The sequence below is a fragment of the Bos grunniens genome, chromosome 9 (genome assembly GCF_055505025.1).
Source record: "Bos grunniens cultivar Pamir isolate PY7600 chromosome 9, Bosgru_T2T1.0, whole genome shotgun sequence".
Lineage (NCBI taxonomy): Eukaryota > Metazoa > Chordata > Mammalia > Artiodactyla > Bovidae > Bos > Bos grunniens.
In genome coordinates this window covers 68,807,438-68,831,230 of record NC_141173.1, presented here as the reverse complement: position 1 = coordinate 68,831,230, position 23,793 = coordinate 68,807,438, and the positions used below count along the sequence as shown (strand labels likewise).

At 38.7% G+C, this 23,793-nt stretch overlaps 1 protein-coding gene across 5 annotated transcripts in view; it reads left to right on the top strand.

The window, feature by feature from the left end:
* Window positions 1-23,793, top strand: part of ARHGAP18 (Rho GTPase activating protein 18) — a 203,258-nt gene that overhangs the window by 140,078 nt on the left and 39,387 nt on the right. For all 5 annotated transcript variants that reach the window (XM_086316439.1, XM_086316437.1, XM_086316436.1 and 2 more), the window contains exons 3-5: window positions 2,275-2,513; window positions 6,671-6,734; window positions 12,057-12,235. In XM_086316439.1, the coding sequence (XP_086172565.1) occupies window positions 2,275-2,513; window positions 6,671-6,734; window positions 12,057-12,235 (482 nt within the window). The remainder of the gene's footprint in view (window positions 1-2,274; window positions 2,514-6,670; window positions 6,735-12,056; window positions 12,236-23,793) is intronic.

Genomic DNA, 23,793 nt, shown 5'->3' with positions numbered 1-23,793 from the left:
CAAAAGCAGAGACATTACTTTGCCAACAAAGGTCCGTCTAGTCAAGGCTATGGTTTTTCCAGTAGTCATGTATGGATGTGAGAGTTGGACTGTAAAGAAAGCTGAGCGCCAAAGAATTGATACTTTTGAACTGTGGTATTGGAGAAGACTCTTGAGAGTCCCTTGGACTGCAAGGAGATCCAACCAGTCCATTCTAAAGGAGATCAGTCCTGGGTGTTCATTGGAAGGAATGATGCTAAAGCTGAAACTCCAGTACTTTGGCCACCTCATGCGAAGAGTTGACTCATTGGAAAAGACTCTGATTCTGGGAGGGATTGGGGGCAGGAGGAGAAGGGGGCAACAGAGGTTAAGATGGCTGGATGGCGTCACTGACTTGATGGATGTTAGTTTGAGTGAACTCCGGGAGTTGGTGATGGACAGGGAGGCCTGGCGTGCTGCTCTTCATGGGGTCACAAAGAGTCAGACACGACTGAGCGGCTGATCTGAACTGAACACTTGAAAGAGGAAAGTTGGAGATTTTCCTTAATTTAACATTGATTTGTAAAAGAAAATGATAGCCAGCTCATCCTTTTATTTGGGTTCTCTTTCATTTTACTCTCATACTTTCTCACTTTACCAATCCAGTTGAGCTTATTTGGAATAATAGTATCTTTCAACCTTTCTGATCAATGTTTCAAGATGGCAGCAGCATACTGGTGGCCTGCTGAGTAAGGAGAAAGCATTCTGTGGAAAGAAGCACTCAAGCCTGGTACATAGCCGTGTGTCAGCTATGTCATAACTCTTCAAGGCTAAAGTGGATTCATGAAATGTTGCTCATGATGTGATTATCAAGAATTGGGAGTGTTTCTACACACCCATCCCTTTTCTTTGACTTTAAATAGTTTGAATTTTACCTCTACTTTTTACTGGAACAAGCTGCTCTGTATTGTAATCTTGTTTACTTCCCTTATGGCAGTATCAGCTTTTTCTGACCATTTATACTGAATTCTACTTTAATATCTTTAATAATCATGGTGAGTTTTTATTTCAGTGAACAGTTTTTGTTGCCTGGCAGGCAGAATGCCCTGCACTGCCTTATGTTTCTTGAAGTCAAGGTTATTGATACTTTATTTCTGCCCTCATGGAGTCTAGATAGTAGAGAAGCTATAGACAAGCACACTGGTCAGTGCTCCGTCTTGTGCTGCAGGCTATAATGGAGCTCTGCAAAGTTCTTTGCATGTGACATGCTCACATTTGGTTATGAGGCAACCACGGCAGCTGTGCTTTAGTTTACAGATGAGAAAACAGAGTCAGCTTGAGGCTAAGTGACTTGACCAAAGTGACATGGCCATCAAGGTGCAGGAATGGAGTATGGACAGATCTTTTGTGTCCCAAGTCCTTGGTTTTCTGATGTCCACTATAAATGTGGAGCTTGGAGTAAATCTGTTCTAGTTGTCATTCAGTTTTTCTACAATCATCAATAAATTTTTTTTTGGCCATGCCTCACAGCAAGTGGGATCTTAGTTCCCTGACCAGGAACTGAACCCTCACCCTCTGCAGTAGGAGCCTAGACTATCGGGAAAGTCTTGAATTGTCAACAGATCTAACACAATATTTGCTTTACTATTTACTCCCTTACAGTGTTTTGAGTTGATTCAGTTGTGTAATTAGTTTCCTATAATCTACTTGGTTTTTTTCTGAAAACAGTTTGCTTTTTAAAAAAAAATTGTAAAGAAAGAAAAACAGGACTCTGGTATGCTGACTAGGGGGTTAAAAAATTAATTTGAAATTGATTAGTTCCTGATGTCCAGATGCTTTTTACTTCTTTGCCACACTCTCAGCTACAGAGAGCAGAGAAAATAAGCCTTTCCATCAATTAGGGTTGGACTCTGGGATAGTGCTGAATGTAAGCCAAGAAACAGGGCTTTAATGGCCATCCCCAGCATTGACTTCCTTCTGTAACTTGATGGAAGTAAGTTATCTTTTCATTGCTTGCTCATCTCTGGAAAGGGAACAGTATTATCTTCCCCTAGTTAATCTGCAGGGAAGTTATAGAGGTTAATCACATGTGAAGTCATTTAAAAATTTTAATTGAGTATATATGAAATGGATCTAAAATTTGATATCTTTATGGCTGGAGTTTATGGCAGTGCTCCAAGTTTCAGATAATGATTCTTAGCACTGTGGTTGGGTTATGGTACAAGAGTTTTAGTAAGAGTTTTTAAAACAGTTTTTAAAAATGTGGAAGTTCTCATATTTTGTGATTTAAATACCATTTTTTCTCTACTGTCTCAGAAGGAGAATTGGAAGAAGAGTGGCTTAAGGAGGCCGGTTTGTCTAATCTCTTTGGAGAGACTGCTGGAGATCCCCAAGAGAGCATGGTGTTTTTATCAACACTGACCCGGACGCAGGCGGCAGCTGTTCAGAAACGAGTAGAGACTGTCTCCCAGACCTTGAGGAAAAAAAACAAACAGTACCAGGTTCCTGACGTCAGAGACATATTTGCTCAACAGACAGGGTCAAAAGAAAAGGAGGTAGGTTTTCTTTTTCAGTAACGTAGAGGAATAATGGCTTAGACTCAGCTGAACTCGTCCAGTTAAATTCATATCATTAAAAACTTAATGGGCATGTATATGTAAGGCCACCATAGCTTACTTGGTAAAGAATCCTCCTTCAATGCAGGAGACCCTGGTTCAATTCCTGGGTCGAGAAGATCCTCTGGAGAAAGGATAGGATACCCACTCCAGTATTCTTGGGCTTCCCTGGTGACTCAGCTGGTAAAGAATCTGCCTTCAATGCTGGAGACCTGGGTTTGATCCCTGGGTTGGGAAGATCCCCTGGAGAAGGGAAAGGCTACCCACTCCAGTATTCTGGCCCAGAGAATTCCATGGACTATATAGTTGGTGGAGGTCACACAGAGTTGGACACGACTGAGTGGAGAAGGCAATGGCACCCCACTCCAGTACTCTTGCCTGGAAAATCCCATGGACGGAGGAGCCTGGTGGGCTGCAGTCCATGGGGTCCCGAAGAATGGGACTCGACTGAGCGACTTCCCTTTCACTTTTCACTTTCATGCATTGGAGAAGGAAATGGCAACCCACTCCAGTGTTCTTGCCTGGAGAATCCCAGGGACAGGGGAGCCTGGTGGGCTGCCGTCTATGGGGTTGCACAGAGTCGGACACGACTGAAGCGACTTAGCAGCAGCAGCAGAGCGACTTTCACTTTTCATATGTAAGGCACTGAAGCTCCATGCTGGCCATGATCAAGAGGGATTCAATCCCTGTCCTTCTAGAAGTTACCTGCTGATGGGGCAGAAAATGAAACAAGCTAAAATTCTCTGTGACAGTCCCTGCACTCAGTGTCCTTGGAGCTTTGGGAGTGCCCCAACCCCCTGGACAATGTGACTGCTAGTTGTTATAGTCAGAGGCAGGAGGTTCTTTTTTCCACATTACTCTTGTAGGAAAATTTGCTTTTTTTAAAGACTCACGTGGGGATGAATGGAAGTGGAATGCAAGGAACCTAATTGCAGTTGAATTATAAAACAGGAACCCTGAACATGAAATAACTTCCCCTTTGTGTCTGGTGCCTAGCATGCAGAGGATTGGAATAGATATTTGCCACGATGATGAATTTATTAGTGGAAGCTATTGGAGTCTGGTGGAGACTCGGGCTGATGGCTATTTAAGATAGAATGGTACCAGTCAGAGACCTGAATGGCCTAGAACAGTGCTACTCAGGATAGCCATTTGGCAGGTTGTTTATGGAGTGCCCATGAGGACCTAAAGAGCTTGCCCAAAATGAAAATTAATATCTGCTCCCAGCAAGAAACAGTCATGCTACCAAGAGAAAAAAAGGTCAGCTGAACTTAATGATGTTCTTAGGGTCAAAGTTGATTGACACATTGAACTGTTCTCAGATGACAGTTAGCATAGCTCTGGTCTAGAAGATCCAGTTGGGTGGATGAAGTAAGAGCAAATAGAACAGATCTTAAATGAGGATTGTAATGACGATGATAGCAATTATTATAGCAGTAGCCACCACCACTGAACACTGTGCTGACTACTTTCCATGCCTTATTTCATTTCATCCTTAGAGCTTGTCCTATGAGTGAGGTTTCATCATTTCTGTTCTACCGCTGAGGCTCATAGACTTTAAGTAACTTGCTCAATGGTCCCATAGATAGTAAACCCAAATTTGTCAGACTCTAAATATGTGCTTTTAACCATTATACATCCTACTACATTTGGGTTTGCATCTATAATTATGATATTAAGTAATCCCAGTAAATATATGAGATTGTACTTACACTATAATAAAGGGTAACAAAAATCTTTTTTAAAAATTTGGGAATAAGAAGACATATTTAAGGTATCTTTCTGTCATACAGAAGTTTTTTGGCTTTTTGTAAACATTTCATTCTTCTAAGAAATCCTGCATAGTTGCAGATTGCTACTCTGTTTGTATGGTCAATTGTAGATCAAATCCAGTCCATTTTATGGGAGTTTTGGGGTCACAGGATTGCTCCAGACAGATCTGTTGCTGCTGTGAGGCAGTTACACACTTGCGTGCCACCCATTCGTTATTTGGAAGGACTAGACTGCTTTTTTACAGCAGTAGAAAAATGAATAATAAGGAAATCCAGTATTATTGGCATTTCCTTCCCAATTAAAGAGCCCTCCCTGAGGGAGTTAAGAGGAAGCCAAAAGCGGGAGGGGACAGAGAACTGAGCCTCAGCAAACCATATTCTGTGGGATTCCTGCCAGTCTTGAAGAGGATGTTGCTTCTCAGTGCTAGAAGCAACATTTTTCAGCGAATCCTTGCTAGTGTCTGAATCACATGGTTTGAATTCAAGGTAATTGGTGGATTGTATCGGCTGATGGAGTCAATAAGCGAGAAACAGCACAAGTAAATTAAAATAGTGTTAACTTACGCTTTCTGCCTTTGAAATATGACCACCCGTTAGAAATATGTCTTCCAACCCTCAAGTAAACAGGGGCCAGCCATCTTTACATGCATTTCTTCTATTCTCTAGTAAATGCAGTATGCCCTCCATATCCCTGGCTTCTGCACCTGTGGATAGGGAGGGCTGACTGTGCTCTGCCATTCTTTATAAGGGACCGGAGCATCTCCAGTGTTGGTATTCATGGGGTGGGGGTGTCCTTTAACCAGTCTCCCACAGATACTGAGCGATGACTGTCCATATTCAGCTCTTCCATGTTAAATGCTTCCTCACGAAGCCCTTGCTGACACTAGGAAATAAAATACAGCAATGAATACCATCTGCACTGTCATCTTCAATTGCTTAGGAAAACAGTTTCAACCACATGCTCCAAATATGTGTTCATATGTAAGATTAGAGTTACTGTGCTCGCTGTGCCATGGAGGCCCAGCCTTCTGCAGGCTGGGGGTGGAGGGAGGAAGGTGGTATTGCTCTGCCTGGGGGGACTTAGTACCCCTTTGTGACTGGTGCTCACTGTGTGCTACCCTGCATAATCAAAGGAGAGCACCTCCAGTGCCTGCCCTGCTGCTCTCCCCGCTCTTCTTAGATTGCAGGTGGAGAGGGGAGTCCTTCTCTGCTAACACTTGAGCCCTGACCTGTGGGGAGGGGAGGACAGAGGCTCCGTTCTTTTGTATTGAAATGAAAGTCCACTAGAATGAGTATTTTAAAAACAATTCATTCAGGTAGACCTTTCTGTATGATTGACCGAGGCTCCCCTTCAGGATTCCTCCTGGAGCCTTACTTGGAAAGGAGGGGGTACTGCCTGGACACACTTACTGGTGAGAGGAGCCAGCTGCATTTTACTGTGTCCATAAACCCTTGGAGGGCTTCATTTCTTTGGGTGTCACTGTCCCAACCCCTTGAAAGAGGAGTTCCTTTGACTACCTAAGCTCTTATTACCTGCTTGGCAAATTAGTTTTAATTTCTCTCACATTTATTACTAGCTTTTAAAAAAAGAAGTATTCTGTTTTCTACTTATATATAATTTTATTTTATAAACATGTCATTGAGAGAGAATTCACATACCATCTAGTTAACCCATTTAAAGTTTAAAATACAGAGGTTTTTAGTGTAGTCATGTATATGCAACCATCACCACAGTCATCTTAGCATGTGTTCATTATCTCCAAAAGAAACCCCATACCCAGAGCAGTCATTCCTTGTTTTCCCCTCCTTACCCCTAGGCAGCCACTAATCTTTGTCTCTGTGACTTGCCTGTTCTGAAGATTTCGTAGACGTGGAATCACACAGTATGTGGTCCTTGTGACTTTCACTTCATATCATGTTTACAAGGTTCATCCATGTTGTCCCATGTATCTGTACTTTCTTTACTTTTGTTTCTTTTCATTGTCAAATAACATTCCATTGTATGGATGGCTCACATTTTATTTATCTACTCATTTGTTAATGGATATTAACTTTTTGAGATGTTATCTTAATGGTGTTCCTGATGGTAGGAATACTTGATATGGCCTGTATTTCCACAGAGCTTAGTAGTATGTCTTGTATGTTGTGGGTGATCATGTATTTGTTGGCTGGTTGCTTGTTAATTATAACCATAGTCCTTTTATTTCTGTGGTATAAGTCTGAATACATTTCTTGTGCTCTACAGGTTAGTAATAGAGTTATTTACAATACCATTTCTCTGGTTGTGAGTGGGAAATGACTAAATGGCCCATTTTCTATCTTTAGGCTCCAGATGGCACAGAATCACAATCAGTCGGAACAGATGAAAACAAATACCGAGGAAAAGATGGTAAGTTGGACCCGTTCTCTTGTATTTTCTCATTATTAGTATAACAAATAGATAAGACCATTTAAAACATTCATCTTCAATTCCAGTAAGCAAATTCAATTAAAATACTCTCATATCCAAGTAGATAATTACATAAGTCTGAGCATATAGTTGGCTTTTGAGTTTTTAAAAATACTTGTCTATATCTATTCTAACATCTCTATACATAGTTTTCTTGAATGCTTACCATGTTCCAGGTGCTATGCAGAGACATTTACCTAATTTAATATACTCATGAATGCTCTGTAGTAAATATTATTCTTAACCCATTCGACAGATCAGAGAAGTAAGGTTTTGAGATATAAAGTCACTTCCCCAAGGCCATACAGCTAGTAAGGGGAGCCAGTGAATTTGGAACTTGGTTTTCAAATCTTAAGTTCTTAGCTCATAAATGGATTGCTTTTAAGAAAGCTTAAAAAGACATTTTGAATTAAGATCTGGGGTAGGGGGCGGAAGTTGATTCTAATTCTCCATTTCATTCCTTTTTCTGTATCTGTTATTTCAGAAATGAATTAGAAATTCAAAGCATGGATGAAAACAAATAGTAAGGATTTATTAGTACTTACCAAGAAAGAATTTAAAGCTATTTCATGGATTTACAAAAAGGAAAAATGTTCTAAATTAAGGTCATAGGTTAATCCTTAATGTGTTGCTACTTAGATAATATAACAAAGGCGGTCAGTGGCTGCCTGCGTCCCAGTTGGGACTTTGCTTTTGTTTATGTTCTTAATACCCAGCACCTGGGGTGTTCATGGCATTATTAGTGTCATGTTTGGATTGGAAGTAGTGAAGGAAGAGTGTCAGGTAGACTGCGGAGGCCTGGGAAGTGTTCCCAACCTTTCTATAAAAATCAGAGTTTTGTCCAAAATTACTGTTGTTGTTCATTTGCTAAGTCATGTCCACCTCTTTGTGGCCCCATGGACTGCAGCACCCCAGGCTCCTCTGTCCTTCATTATCTCCCAGAGTTAGCTCAGATTTTTACCCATTGAGTCAGTGATGCTGTCTAATCATCTTGTCCTCTGTTGCCTCCTTCTCCTCCTGCCTTCAATCTTTGCCAGCATCAGGGTCTTTTCCCATAAGTTGGCTCTTTACATCAGGTGGCCAGAGTATTGGAGCTTCAGCATCAGCCCTTCCAAAGAATATTCAGGGTTGATTTTCTTTAGGATTGACTGGTTTGATCTCCTTGCAGTCCAAGGGACTCTAAAGAGTCTTCTCCAGCACCATAGTTTGAAAGCATCAGTTCTTCGGCATGCAGCCTTCTCTATGATCCAACTCTCACATGTGCTCATGACTACCGGAAAAACCATAGCTTTGACTAGATGGACCTTTGTTGGCAAAGTGATGTCTCTGCTTTTTAATACACTGTCTAGGTTTGTCATAGCTCTCCTTCCAAAGAGCAAGCATCTTTTAATTTCATGGCTACAAAGTCACCATTTGCAGTGACTTTGGAGGCCAAGAAAAGAAAATTTGTCACTTTGGGACATTTTGGAGTCTTGGAGCATCTAATATCTTTATCTTTCCTTCCATGCTTTTATCTCAAAACTTCTCTCCTGTACCCCTGCCTTCAAATAGATACATACACATAATATGTGTGTGTGTGTATGTATGTTCATATGTATATATGTGTGTGCATGTGTGTGTATAGACACGAGTCTATATATTTATATTTGTATTCATAAAAGCACCTGCTTTTTACTATTCTGTGGAAATTTCTTCAGTTACATAAGTATATCAGATTAAAATGATTGGGTGTTTCCCCAGGCCTGTGTGCCTGCTGACACTGGAATGGCAGGCGTTGGAATAGCCCTTGCTGGCTGGGTAGAGAACTGCGTTGTCAAGAGAGACAGATGAACCTTTTGTGCCAGTGTCAATATGTTTTGGGCTTTGGAGAAGAGCGACTGGCAATTGCTAAATGAATACTGAGGAAAACATTGTCCTTTCTTGGTGTTTTCCTCCTTTGCTGGAGATGCTGATATAGCCTATGTAAACAGAAGTTCTGGAAGGCAGGCTCATTGTAGCAGCTTTTTCCAGCCTAGCTTGCGGCAGCCAAGTGGAATGTGACAAGCTTGCTGCCTGATTTACATCTGCTTTTGCTGGAATACTATGAAGTGGGCAGAGAGCCTCCAGTGAGAATAATAAGATAATGTGTATGACGCCATCCAAGTCACTGAGGATTTACTACTGCACCTGTTCTGGGCAATACCGTGCTCTTTTGCTAGCCAGTGAATTCCCCAGTGTTATGCAAATGTTGAAAGGTTCTGAATGAAATGCTCGGAAAATATTGTCTGGAGTTCAAAAGTGGAGCTCTTTCCACTTGAAATATGAAAGCCTGAGCTACATAGTCTATTTTAAATGTTTTCTCTACACTTGGGCTTTTATGCATGTTCTATAAAGTTACTTATTCTAAATGAAAATTATAACATTTTAATGTTGCCAGGGTTGTTGCATTTCAAATTCATTAATCTACTGCTAAGTATTAATCTTCTCACCAAATTGTACAGTATGTATTTGAAAGACCAATGTTCAATACATACATTTAGAAGTGTTAATAATGCCCATGAAAGTTAAAACTTTCATGTAATATATATTTTCTTTTTTTGAGTTCCATGGAGGAAGCAAAATTATTTTTTTAAATAAAGACGTGGATTATTTTGGACAGTTGAAAAACTTTGAGTTTTTGAAAATATTTGTAACTTGGTGCTATTGTCCACTTTAAAAACCAAAGGAGAAAATAGATTAAAACTGTATTATTTACACTTCAGGGCTTAAAGAGCCAAAAGGTTTATCTCAGCTTTCTCTATTAATGTTTCTCCTTGAGAAAGTGAAAGTGAAGTCACTCAGTCGTGTCCGACTCTTTGCAACCCCGTGGACTGTAGCCTACCAGGCTCCTCCGTCCATGGGATTCTGCAGGCAAGAATACTGTAGTGGGTTGCCATTTCCTTCTCCAGGGGATCTTCCCGACCCAGGGATCAAACCCAGGTCTCCCACACTGCAGACAGATGCTTTACCCTCTGAGCCACCAGGGAGAGTAAATGATTAATTCATAAATACTTTTATTAGCGAATTAACCATCCATTTCTTAGATCATCCTGAAACTCTTTTTCTTGCTATCTGCCTTAACTGGAGTTATCATTTAATCCTTAATCCTTCTCTATATTGTGCTTTTTGTTTTTGCTAATATTTGGAGGAAATTCATATGTTTTAAATGTATTCTAACTTAATTATAATTTTTCTCCTCAGTTTTGAGTTCAGCACAGAACATTTATTTGTGTGTGGTGGGGGAGGTTGTGTTTATTGTAGCTCTGATGTGGGGCTGTTAAGAACAGGGAGTCCATTTAAAATGCTTGTTCGTAAACACTCAGGTTTTGGAAAGGTAGCTTCTAATTTAAGAAAATGGCTAATCAGTTTTTTCCTCTCAGAATGGTTTCCTAGGAAACCAACATACATATTCACAGTAAAACATAAAGTAGTGTAAACCAGTGGGAAAATAAAACTCAAATTGTGCTTTGATATTTAATTTAATACTTTAAAAATTAATCAGAGGTCTAGTTATCCTTAGTTTTAAACAAAATTGTCACAGGCTGTTGAAAAAGCATAATGTAGCATAGTTAGGAACAGATAAATACAATCAGAGCTCCAAATTTACTCTTATTTTTAGACTTGACATAGGTCAGTTCTTTCTTTCTTTCTTAACTGTGAGATGTGACCAGGGCCAGCTATATAATTTGCGAGGCTCAGTGCAAACTGAAAATGTAGAGCTTCTCATTCAAATTTCAAGAAGGCAACAGCAGAGCATTAAGCCCAGTGTGGGGCCCGTACCAAGCACTTCGAAAGTCCTACACCCATGAAGCCTGCCCTGCTTATTGAGTGGGAGTGAAAAAGGCTAGATTTAGATTTATTCTTATTTTCTTTTGAGTAAAATAATTTTTGTGTTTGTTTTTTATTTAAATGACTATAAATATAGAAAATATATAGAAGGTAATACAGATATGTTTTCTGAAGGCATCAGACTTTTAATAGTAAATGTGTATATATAACATATTTATTAAATTAAAAAATTAACTTACCTTCCATCACCTTGTTGTGTTAGTATATATGCATTTGATTGTAGCGCATAAGCTTACTGATGTAATCTAGAGCCACTCACCATGAATTAAAGGTCACAGTGAGAAAATGACAATAATCCTGTCGTTGATGCCAGATGTTTTTCTAGTGTGAGTTGTGTTAAAACCCAAAATTTATCAAATAGCCAAATTTAGAAGTATTTTCTTCCAAGCTTAAACCTGATGTTTTTCAGCAAGGAAATTTTCAAATGTTAATCCCCCCCTCCCCCAGAGGATTAACAGCAAATAAAGCAAGAAAAAAATGTTAAATTTATTATAAACTGTTGATGTAAATACCTGGAACTCATTTGACTAGATTTATAGTTGTAAGAACTGTTATAATCCCTGTAATAATCTGATTCCTGAACCAGGTACCTCCAGAACTGACTCCCACGGTGAACATTCTTGGTGCTGGAATTTTTGCTTTGATTGATAGATAGCATTCCAGAAAGGACATGCAGGGCATGAAAGAAATCTTATTCAGGAATCTGTTCCACTGTGAGGAAATTAAATGGTATATCATAGTTTTAAAAACCTTTGTTCAGTCATCTCCAACTCTGTGTGACCCTGTGGACTCTACCCTGCCAGGCTCCTCTGTCCCTGGGATTCTCCAGGCAAGAATACTGGAGTGGGTTGCCATCTCCTTCTCCAGGGCATCTTCCCAACCCAGGACTTGAATCTAGGTCTCCTGCATTGTCAGGTAGATTCTTTAGCGTCTGAGCCACCAGGGTTGTAAGAGAGTAAAACTAACCTCCTTCTCTTCTCATTTCTGAGTATAAAGTAAAACAATCATTAAGTGTACTAAATTTTAATCTCCCAGTATAATATAAAACAACAATTAAGTTTTAGTAAGTTGTTATGAGTTTTTCATTCAGAGCTTGAGATCATCCAGGAATGTTTTAGAATTGGATTCAGTCTAAGAACTGTGACCTCAGAGAAAGATTCCACAATTCAGCTCTGGCTTGCTGGTTACCACCTTGCCTCCTCTGTCCCCCATGTGCCATTGTTAGGATTCCTTGAGTATATGTTTTACTATGAAAAGAAGGGTTAATTATTTCATTGCTTACAGTAAGTAGTACTTTTCCTAAAGTTTTATATAGTTGATGTGTTAGAAGTTTTTTTTTTTTTTTTTTAAGAAGTAACCAAAGCCCAGGAATTAAGTCTTCTATTTTGTTCCCAGACCAGGCATCTCACCTAGGTGTTGGTGGAAAGGAGCTGACCCCACTGGTGCCTGAGGAGGCACCTGCCTCTGAAACAGACATCAACCTGGAGGTATCATTTGCAGAGCAAGCTGTCAGTCAGAAAGAGAGCTCCAGAGAGAAGATCCAGAGGAGCAGAGGTGATGATGCCACGTTACTGGTACGTAGTACACTATTCAGATGCCACTATCAGATTACATTTTCCATCAGCTGTTTATTTTGAAAAATTTAAGTCCCTAGAAAAGTTGAAAGAGTAGTATAGAATACATCCCTAGAGCCTCCCTGTAGATCCCATTCACCAGTTATAACATTATACAGCTTTTACTCTTTCTTGGGCTTCCCAGGTAGCTCAAACGGTAAAGAATCTGCCTGCATTGCGGGAGACCTGGGTTCGATCCCTGGGTCAGGAAGATCCCCTGGAGAAGGGGATGACAACCCACTCCAGTATTCTTGCCTGGAGAATTCCATGGACAGAGGAGCCTGGCGGGCTGCAGTCCATGGGGTTGCAAAGAGTCAGACATGACTGAGCAACTAACACTTTCACTTTTCACTACTCTCTTTCTGTATCTGTCTATGTATAGGTTGTGCCGTATACACTCACTTTTTTTTTTTAAGCCTAACAAGGCCATATTAAACAAAACAGGTATAATGCTTAAGAACTTGAACATTAAAACAATTATATTTTAATATATGACCATATTAGAAATTTCCCAGTTGTCATAATATTGTCCTAATGGTCTCTCCCTCGCTCTACCTGGGATTCAAACAAGGGTTATGTGTTGCGTTTGATGTCATATCTTTTTGGTTTCTTAAATTTAGATTAGAGCCTCTGATTTTTCTGTATATTTTAAAGACTCCAAATCAATTTCTGATTTTGTCTGTTTTTGATGACTGAATTCAAGTTGAATAGTTTTGGCAAACCTAGATGCCTAGATTGTTTATGCCTCCCATCGCATCATCAGAAGAGGTGTGTGATGTCAGATAGCCCTCTTAATTCTGTCCTCATTATAAAAATACCTTTTCCTATTGGTAACTGATGCTAATTTGTGATCCTTGAAACCGAACGCATAGCCTATCTGCCAGTAAAACCTATCATCCAGTGGCTTTACCGTGCATTTGTGATCCTTACCTGAAAAAACAGACTAGTGTTAGAGAAGTGGTGATTCTTCTAATTTTATTATTCCTTCTATATTGACTAGCTGGCAATCTTCTGCGATAGTTGCTTTTCCTCCCTTTTCTCTTTTTATTTTTGAATGTCACTGTGCAGAAGCTTCCATTTTTCATTCAGTGTTTTATAAATCATTACTGTTTTTCTTTGACGTTTAAGTTTACCCAAGTTTGACGAAAGGCAGCCCTTCAAGCTGGTTCCTATGCCATTTGAACATGTACTCCTTGTTTCACTCCTTTGCTTTCTGGTACAAGATGTTCTATGCTCACCTTGTACTTTTCTCCCCTCAGATTAGGAAGAATCTATTTCTTCAAGGAACCCTTGTTTTTTCAGAAGCATATTGTATTTAGAAACCAACCTCTGTGTACTGAGTGTTTTCATTGATACCGAATATCTTATATTTTTTAAAAATACACTTACTTATTTTGTAAGATTTCACATACATAAAAGCTAATAGGGATAGTATAATGAACCCCCCACCAAGCCCCAACATTCGTTAACCCATGACTAGTTCTGTCCTATGCACACCCCCAAGCAGTTCCCTACAAGATAAAAGGTTATTTTTAAATTCATATTGCTATTATTGTACCTATTTAAAATGCTAGCAATTCTTAATTTCAAATATCTAAATATTAAATTTCATATTGTATTGCAAATTTCATGATTTTTTTTTTACAGTTTGTTTGAATCAGAATCCAGATAAGGTTCATGCGTTGCAGTTGGTTGAGTTGGTTGAAAGTGCTTTTCAAGCGGCTTTAATCCCTCCCTTCCTTCCTCCTCCTGGCAGTGTGTCTCTGTCTCTGCCTCCCTCTGTCTCTTCATTAAGTTCTTTTCCCCTATCCTTTTTTACTTCTTTCCTCCCATTCTCCTTCTCTCAGAATTTGTTTGTTGAAGAAGCCTGCTTATTAAGTTTCTAATTCTGTTCCCATGTCCTTCTCTTTTTTGTAGATTGGTTGACTCTAGATTTATCAGATTCATGCTCTTTTTTTTTTTTTGGTCAAGATTACTTCTTGTGATCATGTAGCAAGAGATATAAAATTCTGTCTTTCTTGTTTGTGAAATTAGCAGCAGCTGCTGATCAGTACTTATATCCATTTATTAATGGTTATAAAATCATGTTCTAATAAATACATTTATTAATTTGAATATCTCTCTTAAAAACTTTCTCAAGGGTTACTTCTTACTTTCATTTACCAGTTTTCTTTTTTTCTTCTTTTCTTAGATTCCCTAGTACCTTTCATTAATGACCAACTAGTGTTGTTTTAATTTGCTTGTAAAAATAATACCTTAACTCATGTATGACATGACTCTAGAGATAATTTCTCGTGTGTTTTAGCATATTTTTTGTTCCAGACATGTTGTTGTTCTTGTTGTTCAGTTGCAAAATTGTGTCCAGCTCTTTGTGACCTCGTGGACTGTAGCACACCAGGCTCCTCTGTCCTCCTCTGTTAGCTCAAATTCATGTGCACTGAGTCGGTGATACCATCTAACCATCTCCTCCTGTGCTGCCCCTTCTTTCATCTTCAGTCTTTACTGGCATGTCAGGGTCTTTTCCAGTGAGTCAGCTCTTCACATGAGGTGGTCAAAGTATTGAAGCTTATCAGTCCTTCCAATGAATATTCAGGGTTAATTTCTTTTAGGACTGACTGGTTTGAACTCCTTGCAGTCCAAGGGACTCAGGAATCTTCTCTTGCACCACAGTTTGAAAGCACCGACTCTTCAGTGCTCAGCCTTCTTTATAGTCCAACTCTCACATCCGTACATGACAAAACCCATAGCTTTGACTATACGGATCTTTGTTGGCAAAGTGTTATCTCTGCTTTTTAATGTGCTATGTAGGGCTTTTCCTAGCTTTCCTTCTAAGGAGCAAGTGCCTTTTAATTTCATGGCTGCAGTCACTGTCCACAGTGATTTTGGAGCCAAGGAAAGAAAATCTGTTATTGCTTCCACTTTTTCCGCATCTATTTTGCCATGAAGTGGTGGGGCTGGATGCCATGATCTTAGTTTTGTTTTGTTTTTAATGTGGTTGTCTGAGGAGGCTTAACAAATAGCTGAGGAAAGAAGACAAGCGAAAGGCACAGGATAAAGGGAAAGATCTACCCAACTGAATGCAGAGTTCCAGAGAATAGCAAGGAGAAATAAAAAGGCCTTCTTTAATAAACAATGCAAAGAAATAGAAGAAAACAGTAGAATGGACAAGACTAGAGATCTCTTCAAGAAAATTGGAGATATAAAGGGAACATTTCATGCAAGGATGGGCATGATAAAGAACAGCAATGATAAGGGGCTAGCAGAAGAGGAACTATATAAGAAATGTCTTAATGACCTTGATAACCATGATGATGCCATCACTTACCTAGAGCCAGACATCCTGGAGTTGAAGTCAGGTAAGCCTTAGGAAGCATTATTATGGACAGAATTAGTGGAGGTGACAGAATTCCAGCTGAGCTATTTAAAATTTTAAAAGATGATGCTGTTAAAGTGCTATACTCAATATGTTAACAAATGTGTCATAACAGTACTGGAAAAAGGCAGTTTTCATTCCAATCCCAAAGAAGGGCAATGCCAAAGAATGTTCTAACTATCATACAATTGTACTCATTTCGCATGCTAGAAAAGTAATGCTCAAATTCCTTCTAGCTTGGCTTTAGCAGCATGTGAACTGAGAACTCCTAGATATACAAGCTAGGAACAGGTAGAGGAATCAGAGATCAAATTGCCAACATTTGTTGAATCATAGAAAAAACAAGAATATTCTAGAAAAGCGTCTACTTCTGTTTCATTGACTAAGAGATGGGAATACCAGAACACCTTACCTGTCTCCTGAAAAACCTGTATGCGGGTCAAGAGGCAACAATTAGAATTGAACATGGAACAACTGACTGGTTCCAAATTGGGAAAAGAGGATGACAAGGCTGTATATTATCATCCTGCTTATTTAGCATCTATGCAGAGTTCAACATGTGAAATGCCAGGCTGGATGAATCAAAAGGTAGCATCAAGATTGCTGGGAGGAAGATCAACAACCTCAGATATGCAGATGATACCACTCTAATGGCAGAAAGTGAAGAGGAACTAATGAGCCTCTTGATGGGGGCGGGGGGGGGGGGCGGTGAAAAGAGGAGAGAGAAAAAGCTTGCTTGAAACTCAACATTCAAAAACCTAAGATCATGGCATCTAGTCCCGTCACTTCATAGATCCAAACCTAGAATTATCTATTTCCTCAAGAAACACTGATTCTACTTAGTAGAAATATACTTTTGTTACTGTGTTCAGGATACTAGGAACGTTCCCTTCTCTGAGTTGATTATTGTTAAAGCCTTTACAAAAGACAGAAGTACATCTGTATCTTCTTTCTTCCATGCTGAGAATAGTGGTTCTGAGGATACAGCAGATAATATAATTAGAATATCACATAATTACTTGTGTGTTTTATCCTTTATTACTGCACAGCATTCTCAGAATAGAAATAGTAACACTGCTATCAACAATATGATAACCAAAAAATAGTTTAAACTTGTTTTCTTTTCCTCAGTTGGCTGTATCCTTAGGGTTTTATCCCAAAAGGACTGTAATAATCAAATTAGTCTGCTTCAGGTTGTTTAGGATAGTTATTCTCCATATGGTTATGCCACTCACTGCATACCCGGTTGGTTAATTTCATTTTCTATTGAATGTTTAGGGATTGCTTTGTTGAAACTTAATTGTGTTTTGTAAACATGTGAATTATCTAAGTGGTCCAAAGGTCATAATTAAAAACAAGGTGTATTAGAAGTCTCACTTCCATTCCTGAGCCATCACCCTCTTCTCTCCCTCCCCTTTACAGGTTAATTTACATTACAGGTCAATTTCTTTTTATTTTAATTTTATGGTTTATCCTTCCATTCTTAGATAGATACACTCTTGATTATTTACTTAGACTTGGCAGTACGTCCTGGAGATCACTCCATAGTAGCATAGAAAAATATCTCTCATTCTTTTTTATTTATATGTTGTGCCATGTTATGAAGCTCTATCACAATTTATTCAACCAGTCATCTGACAATGGGCTTCTAGGTTGTTTCCAGGCTTTATCAAAAATTTTTAAGGATCTATTTTCATGCCTAGTGGGAAAAGTAAAGGAGTATGCATCATGTGGCCTAAAGAGATAAATCAGGCTCCCAGCCCATCCTTAGCAAAAGTATCTTTTACAAGTAATAGTCTTCTCCATTGCAGGGGGCGTGAGTTTGACCACTGATCTGGGAACTAAGTTCCCACTTGCCACACTGTGTGACAGATAAGTAAATGACAGTGATGGTCTTCTATATCTCAACAGATGGAAGGGAGGTTAAGTGAAAGTAGTCTAATTAAACAAGATGAAGACACTGTTGACTTTTAAGTTGTTAATTCAAACAGTGGAATATAAAAGGAATTCATTTCTACTTCAGAAACTTAAAGACAAAACTTCCTCTCTCACTTTATTCTCTGCCTAACAAACTGATTTTTGCTCACCTACTTTCTAGATTTTATTCATGTTTTGCCTCAAGCTTAAAGTGACCTTCCCATTTCTACCCCTCTGTTGTTCTCTGTTTATCATCCTTAACCCATCCTTTGGGGTCTAGCTCATATCTAGCTTTACTGTTAGCGCTATCCTGTTTTCAAACTTACAGTAATAAAATGTATAAAATCGTTTTTTAAACTGTTAAGATGCCATGCTTTTGATAATTATTGTCAGTGTACCCATGAATTTATTTATGTATATATGCATCAGTTTATCTATACAACCATTTACTTATTTGTATATCTTCTGGAAAGCATACTGTAAGCTTTCTACAAGTCATAAACATGGTTGGTGAGGTAAATATTTATATTCCTCACTCTGAGGTGAGAGTCTAAGCAGATAAAACCTTAATTTCCATTTCTACTCCATGGTCTTCTGCTTCTGTGAATAAGCAGTGTGTTTTATGTAATACATTGTTCTTCGTTGACCTCATTTTGTATTTGCTTCTTTTTTTTTACGGCATTGAGCAGTCTTTGTTAATTCTTTATGATCTCTCAGCAGATTCAAATTTCTCCTCTTAAATTTGGAGATCAGGTTTTATAACTTTAATGTGTGTTAGGATGAAAATTTAGCTTATTACATATTATGTTTTGTGTACCCATAATATCTTAGAAAGTATGCTGTATAATCACTTTGCTCATTTATCAAGTGATCTCTATGAAATAGATATTATGATTCTCCTTTCATAGTTAGAGAGATTAGGAGGTGCATGGTAAGTCTTGGCTTCACTGCCTAATCTTTTGAAGCTGGAATTTTTTCTGGAAGATCCTGATGACATGTGCCCTAAAGGTATGTGTTCATTTAACTTAGACGTGTCCTTGTTTTGATGCTACTGACAACTTCAGGATAGCTTGGGAGGTTACATGAATAAGATTCTGGTATGTCGAGTTCATCTCTACTGTAGAAATAAATAAAGGAGAAATAGCACTCCTTTATCCTATCTTGGCAGACTAAAAACAATAAGAGTTTATTTAGAAATTTTTAAGATCATAGTATTGAAATGATAACTATGGTGAAGCCTGTATTAGTTCTTGTCTTTATTCAGTGTATTTTGGATTCTTACTGAATTATGTTTAATTCAAGTAAATTCATGTTTTATGGCAACTTTGCTTGTATTGTAACAAAGCTTTATGCATACTGAAGGCCACAGGCTTGCGTGGAGGCCCAAGTTGGGAGTTTGCTAGAAAATGAAACTTTGGAGGAAGCAGAAGGACAGTAAAAGAAATGTTAGTTTGGGATAGAGTAAGGAGAATGAGAACCTAAGACAGACACACGTTTGTGTACAAATGTGTGAGATAGCTGTAGGATCATGATCTTGAATTGTCAAGAAAAGTTTAAATTATGATTATTCCTTGCCATTAAAAACTCTTTTTAAAAACTGTAAATTTGAAAGTTTCCTAAAATTTCATTTATCTAGAAACGTTCTAGGTTCTCTAGGTTGACAGTGAGTGAAATACTTTAATAAAATCACATTTTACACATGGAAAAATCTTAGGTAAGAAATGAATTTCCTAGCAGGTGATAAGAAGTCATCTGTGGAAATTGACCAAGTAAGAGTAGATTCTCTTGCTTTCAGAGTTGAGGCTAGAGTGACTTGATGAGTGAAAAAGTCAAGTATGTCATTACTGGTAAGGTTTCTAACGGGCCCCTCATATTTCAAAGCTTACAGAAGAGGGTGCACCCAGGGAGAGTTGCCTGATTAATTTATGGTGACACATGGGAGCCAATGACCTTATATGTTTTGAAAAATGTTATTTCACTCCCCTTTTAAAAGCACATTTTTCAAAAGGTGAAGAGATTTCCTTTTGCTGAAATTGCACTGCCTTCTCTTAGCCAACGAACTGAACCATCCAGTCTATTAACTAAACAAAAATGACATGAAACTTCATAAATATTTAAAACTCCTGCTATGAATTAAACATTGGGATAAAGAACTAACTCCTTTCATTAAGTACATTGTTAAATAAATAAATAAATAAAGCTCATGACATATTGCTTGGTAAATCAAATGTTTGAATGAATAATATTTCAGGTTTCTTTAAACATTTACCTTGGGTAATGCTTTAAATAATTATATTACATGTATTTGGCTTATTAGACCAGATGCAACTGATTTTAATGAAGCATGTAGGACTTTTTTTTTTTTCTTTTTTAAAATAAATGGTTGGTAAATAGTATTGGTTCAGTCCTTCAGAAAACAAAGCAATTAGAACTCTGGACCAGGCGAGAAGAAAATGAGGATAGTTTTGTGTGATTTGAAAATGAAGCTCAGTACAAATCACAGGAAATTGGGGGAGCATCAAGCCAGTGACCCCACCCCTCACTGAGCTTGATTCTGTGCTTTTCTCCCTGTTGGGTGTGTGTCTTCATTCATTGTATACACGGAGACAGAACACCTGCAGTGTGTCAGGGCTGTGGGGCAGTGGGTGTACAGAGGTGATTAAGACATGGTTTCTGTCCTTGAGGGTTTCATGTCCTACATCATACATCAATACTGATCAACCTAGATTCTTCCCTGCCTATTGCGGGGCATGAGGAAAGTGGAGCAGAACAGAATGACTACTGAATTTAGGATTTAAAAGATCTGAATTTGACTCCTTATGTCACTGGCTATGTGGACATTGGCTCAGACAGTAAAGAATCTGCCTGCAATGCTGAAGACCTGGGTTTGATCCCTGGCTTAGGAAGATCTCCTGGGGAAGAGAATAGCAACCCACTCCAGTATTCTTGCCTGGGAAATCCCATGGACAGAGGAGCCTGGAGGGCTGCAGACTATGGGGTTTAACAGAGTCAGAACAACTAAGCAACTAACACTTTCACTTCACTTTAGTCTCTTAATGAGCCTCAGTTTCCCCATGTAGAATATGCTGTAATAATACTTGTCTTATTGGAACTTTTGCAGGATAAAATGAAAAACTATTTATCAGAATGAGTATTACCATTTTTGTCTTATCTTGCAGTAATAGTTAAAAGAAAAACTGTGATACCTGTCTGCATGTTCTCAACTCCTATGCACTGTACTATTGACCTTGGAAATTATGCTGAAAATTCACTAAGGCTGAATATGAATAATATCTTTTCATAATAATATGAAAAGGATACTGTTGTTCTTTTAATGTTTTTATGGGGAAACTGTATCACAAAAATAGAAGAATTATCTCTTTTCTCCTATAGTGGACTCTCTTGAGAATATAGCAGATTCTAAAGGTTCTGTCAAAGGTTCTACAATGAACTATAGAAGATTCTCTCTTGGAGTTGAGTTTGCTTGAAAGGAATTAGCTGCTAAATTGCCAAAAGTTGTAGGTTTTAGGAAATGTTCTAGGATGGTAACTCTCAAACATTTTGGTCCTGTAACCCCTACAGACTCTTGAAAAAATTATTGAGGACTTCACAAAGCTTTTGTCTAATCAGTCAGGACAGATATTGGTGTTGAGGAGAATAACTGCCACACCTTGCAGTGCTTTGGTGAAAGCTCAGATGCATGGCCTTCTGGCCAGGAATCTGTGATTCGTATTGTTGGAGCATTCACTGTCTCCCTGTAGGTTGCAGCTCTCTCTGTTTGCTCTGGCTGGCCTAAGAAAGAAGGCGTAAACAGATTTCTACGGAAGCTATGATTCCTTGGAAGACTGAGGAGATGAAGAAGGCTGGTACAAAGTGATTTTGGAATGTAAAGAATTTCTTTGGATTGAGTTCTGTGGAAGTTGGTCACTGACTGTGCTCTTGAGCTCTGAAATATAAATAAGTAGTCTAAGGAATAGTTTCTCTTGATGATTAATTAAAAGTACTGTCTGTGTAGTGGGGAGGAGCATAGGGTGCTTTTCTTTATGTCAGTTATATCTATGGATATTTACCATGATATAAATTAAAATAGAAAAATTTAAACTATTAATCCATTTAAAATTTATTATTATGGTAAGCATAAATAACATTTTTATGAAAAAGTTGTATTTTCTAAAACAAATTGCAGTCAGATTCTTTACCATCTGAGCCACCAAGGAAGCCCATATTATAAATGAAAATTGAAAAAAATTTAAACCATTAATCCATTTAAAATATAATATTATGGGGAACATAAATAATATCTTCATTAAAAATAGTCATTTTTCCAAAGCAAATTTTTGTTTGTTTTTATTTATTTATTTTATTTAATTGGAGGCTAATTACTTTACAATATTGTAGTGGTTTTTGCCATACATTAACATGAACCAGCCATGGGTGTACATGTGTCCCTCGTCCTGAACCCCCCTCCCACCTCCCTCCCCTTCCCATCCCTCAGAGTTGTCCCAGTGCACTGACTTTGCATGCCCTGTTTCACGCCTCAGACTTGGACTGGTGATCTGTTTCACATATGGTAATACACACGTTTCAATGTTGTTCTCTCAAATCATCTCACCCTCGCTTCTCCCACAGACTCCAAAAGTCTGTTCTTTATATCTGTGTCACTTTTGCTGTCTTGCCTATAGGGTCATCGTTACCATCTTTCTAAATTCCATATATCTGCGTTAATATACTGTATTGGTGTTTTACGTTTTCACAACTCTCTAATGTCTGGCTTGAGTTGATGTCATTTGGATTCTCATATTTGCTTCTGTGTTCAGTCTGTTGGCAATACCACATTTCTTATAAAAACTCTGAAAAACTCCACTGTACACCATAAGAGAATAAGAATGAAAAAGGCAGATAATGTCTTAGTGTTATTAAAATAGTGTTGACCTCTTCAGTCAGTTCAGTTGCTCAGTCGTGTCCAACTCTTTGCCACCCCATGGACTGCAGCACACCAGGCCTCGCTGTCCATCACCAATGCCCGGAGTTTACTCAAACTCATGTCCATTGAGTCGGTGATGCCATCCAACCATCTCATCCTCTGTCATCCCCTTCTCCTCCCGCCTTCAATCTTTCCCAGCAACAGGTCTTTTCCAATGAGTCAGTTCTTCACATCGGGTGGCCAAAGTATTGGAGTTTCAGCTTCAGCATCAGTCCTTCCAATGAATATTAAGGGCTGATTTCCTTTGGGACTGACCGATTTGATTTCCTTGCAGTCCAAGGGACTCTCAAGAGTCTTCTCCAACACCAGAGTTCAAAAGCATCAGTTCTTCTGCACTCAGCTTTCTTTATAGTCCAACTCTCACATCTATACATGACTACTGGAAAAACCATAACTTTGACTAGATGGACCTTTGTTGGCAAAGTAATGTCTCTGCTTTTTACTATGCTGTCTAGGTTGGTCATAGCTTTTCTTCCAAGGAGCAAGCGTCTTTTAATTTCATGGCTGCAATCACCATCTGCAGTGATTTTGGAGTCCAAGAAAATAAAGTCTCTCACTCTTTCCATTGTTTCCCCATCTGTTTGCCATGAAGGGATGGGACTGGATGCCATGATCTTTGTTTTCTGAATGTTGAATTTTAAGCCCACTTTTTCACTCTCCTCTTTCACTTTCATCAAGAGGCTCTTTAGTTCTCCTTTGCTTTCTGCCATAAGGGTACTGTCATCTACGTATCTGAGGTTATTGGTATTTCTCCCGGCAATCTTGATTCCAGCTTGTGCTTCGTCCAGCCCTGCATTTCCCCTGATGTACTCTGCTTATAAGTTAAATAAGCAGAGTGACAATATACAGCCCTGACCTACTCCTTTCCTGATTTGGAACCAGTCTGTTTTTCCATGTCTGGTTCTAACTGTTGTTTCTTGAACTGCATATAGATTTGTCTGGAGGCAGGTCAGGTGGTCTGGTATTCCCATCTCTTGAAGAATTTTCCAGTTTGTTGTGATCTACACAGTCAAAGGCTTTGGCATAATCAATGAAGCAAAAGTAGATGTTTTTCTAGTATTCTCTTGCTTTTTCAATGATCCAACAGATATTGGCAATTTGATCTCTGGTTCCTCTGCCTTTTCTAAATCCAGCTTGAACATCTGGAGGTGGAAGTTGACCTCTTTAGATTCCTTGAAAAGAGTATTGGGTACCTATATGGTTCCCTGGACCTCACTTTGAGAACTGCTATTTTAGGATATGGTT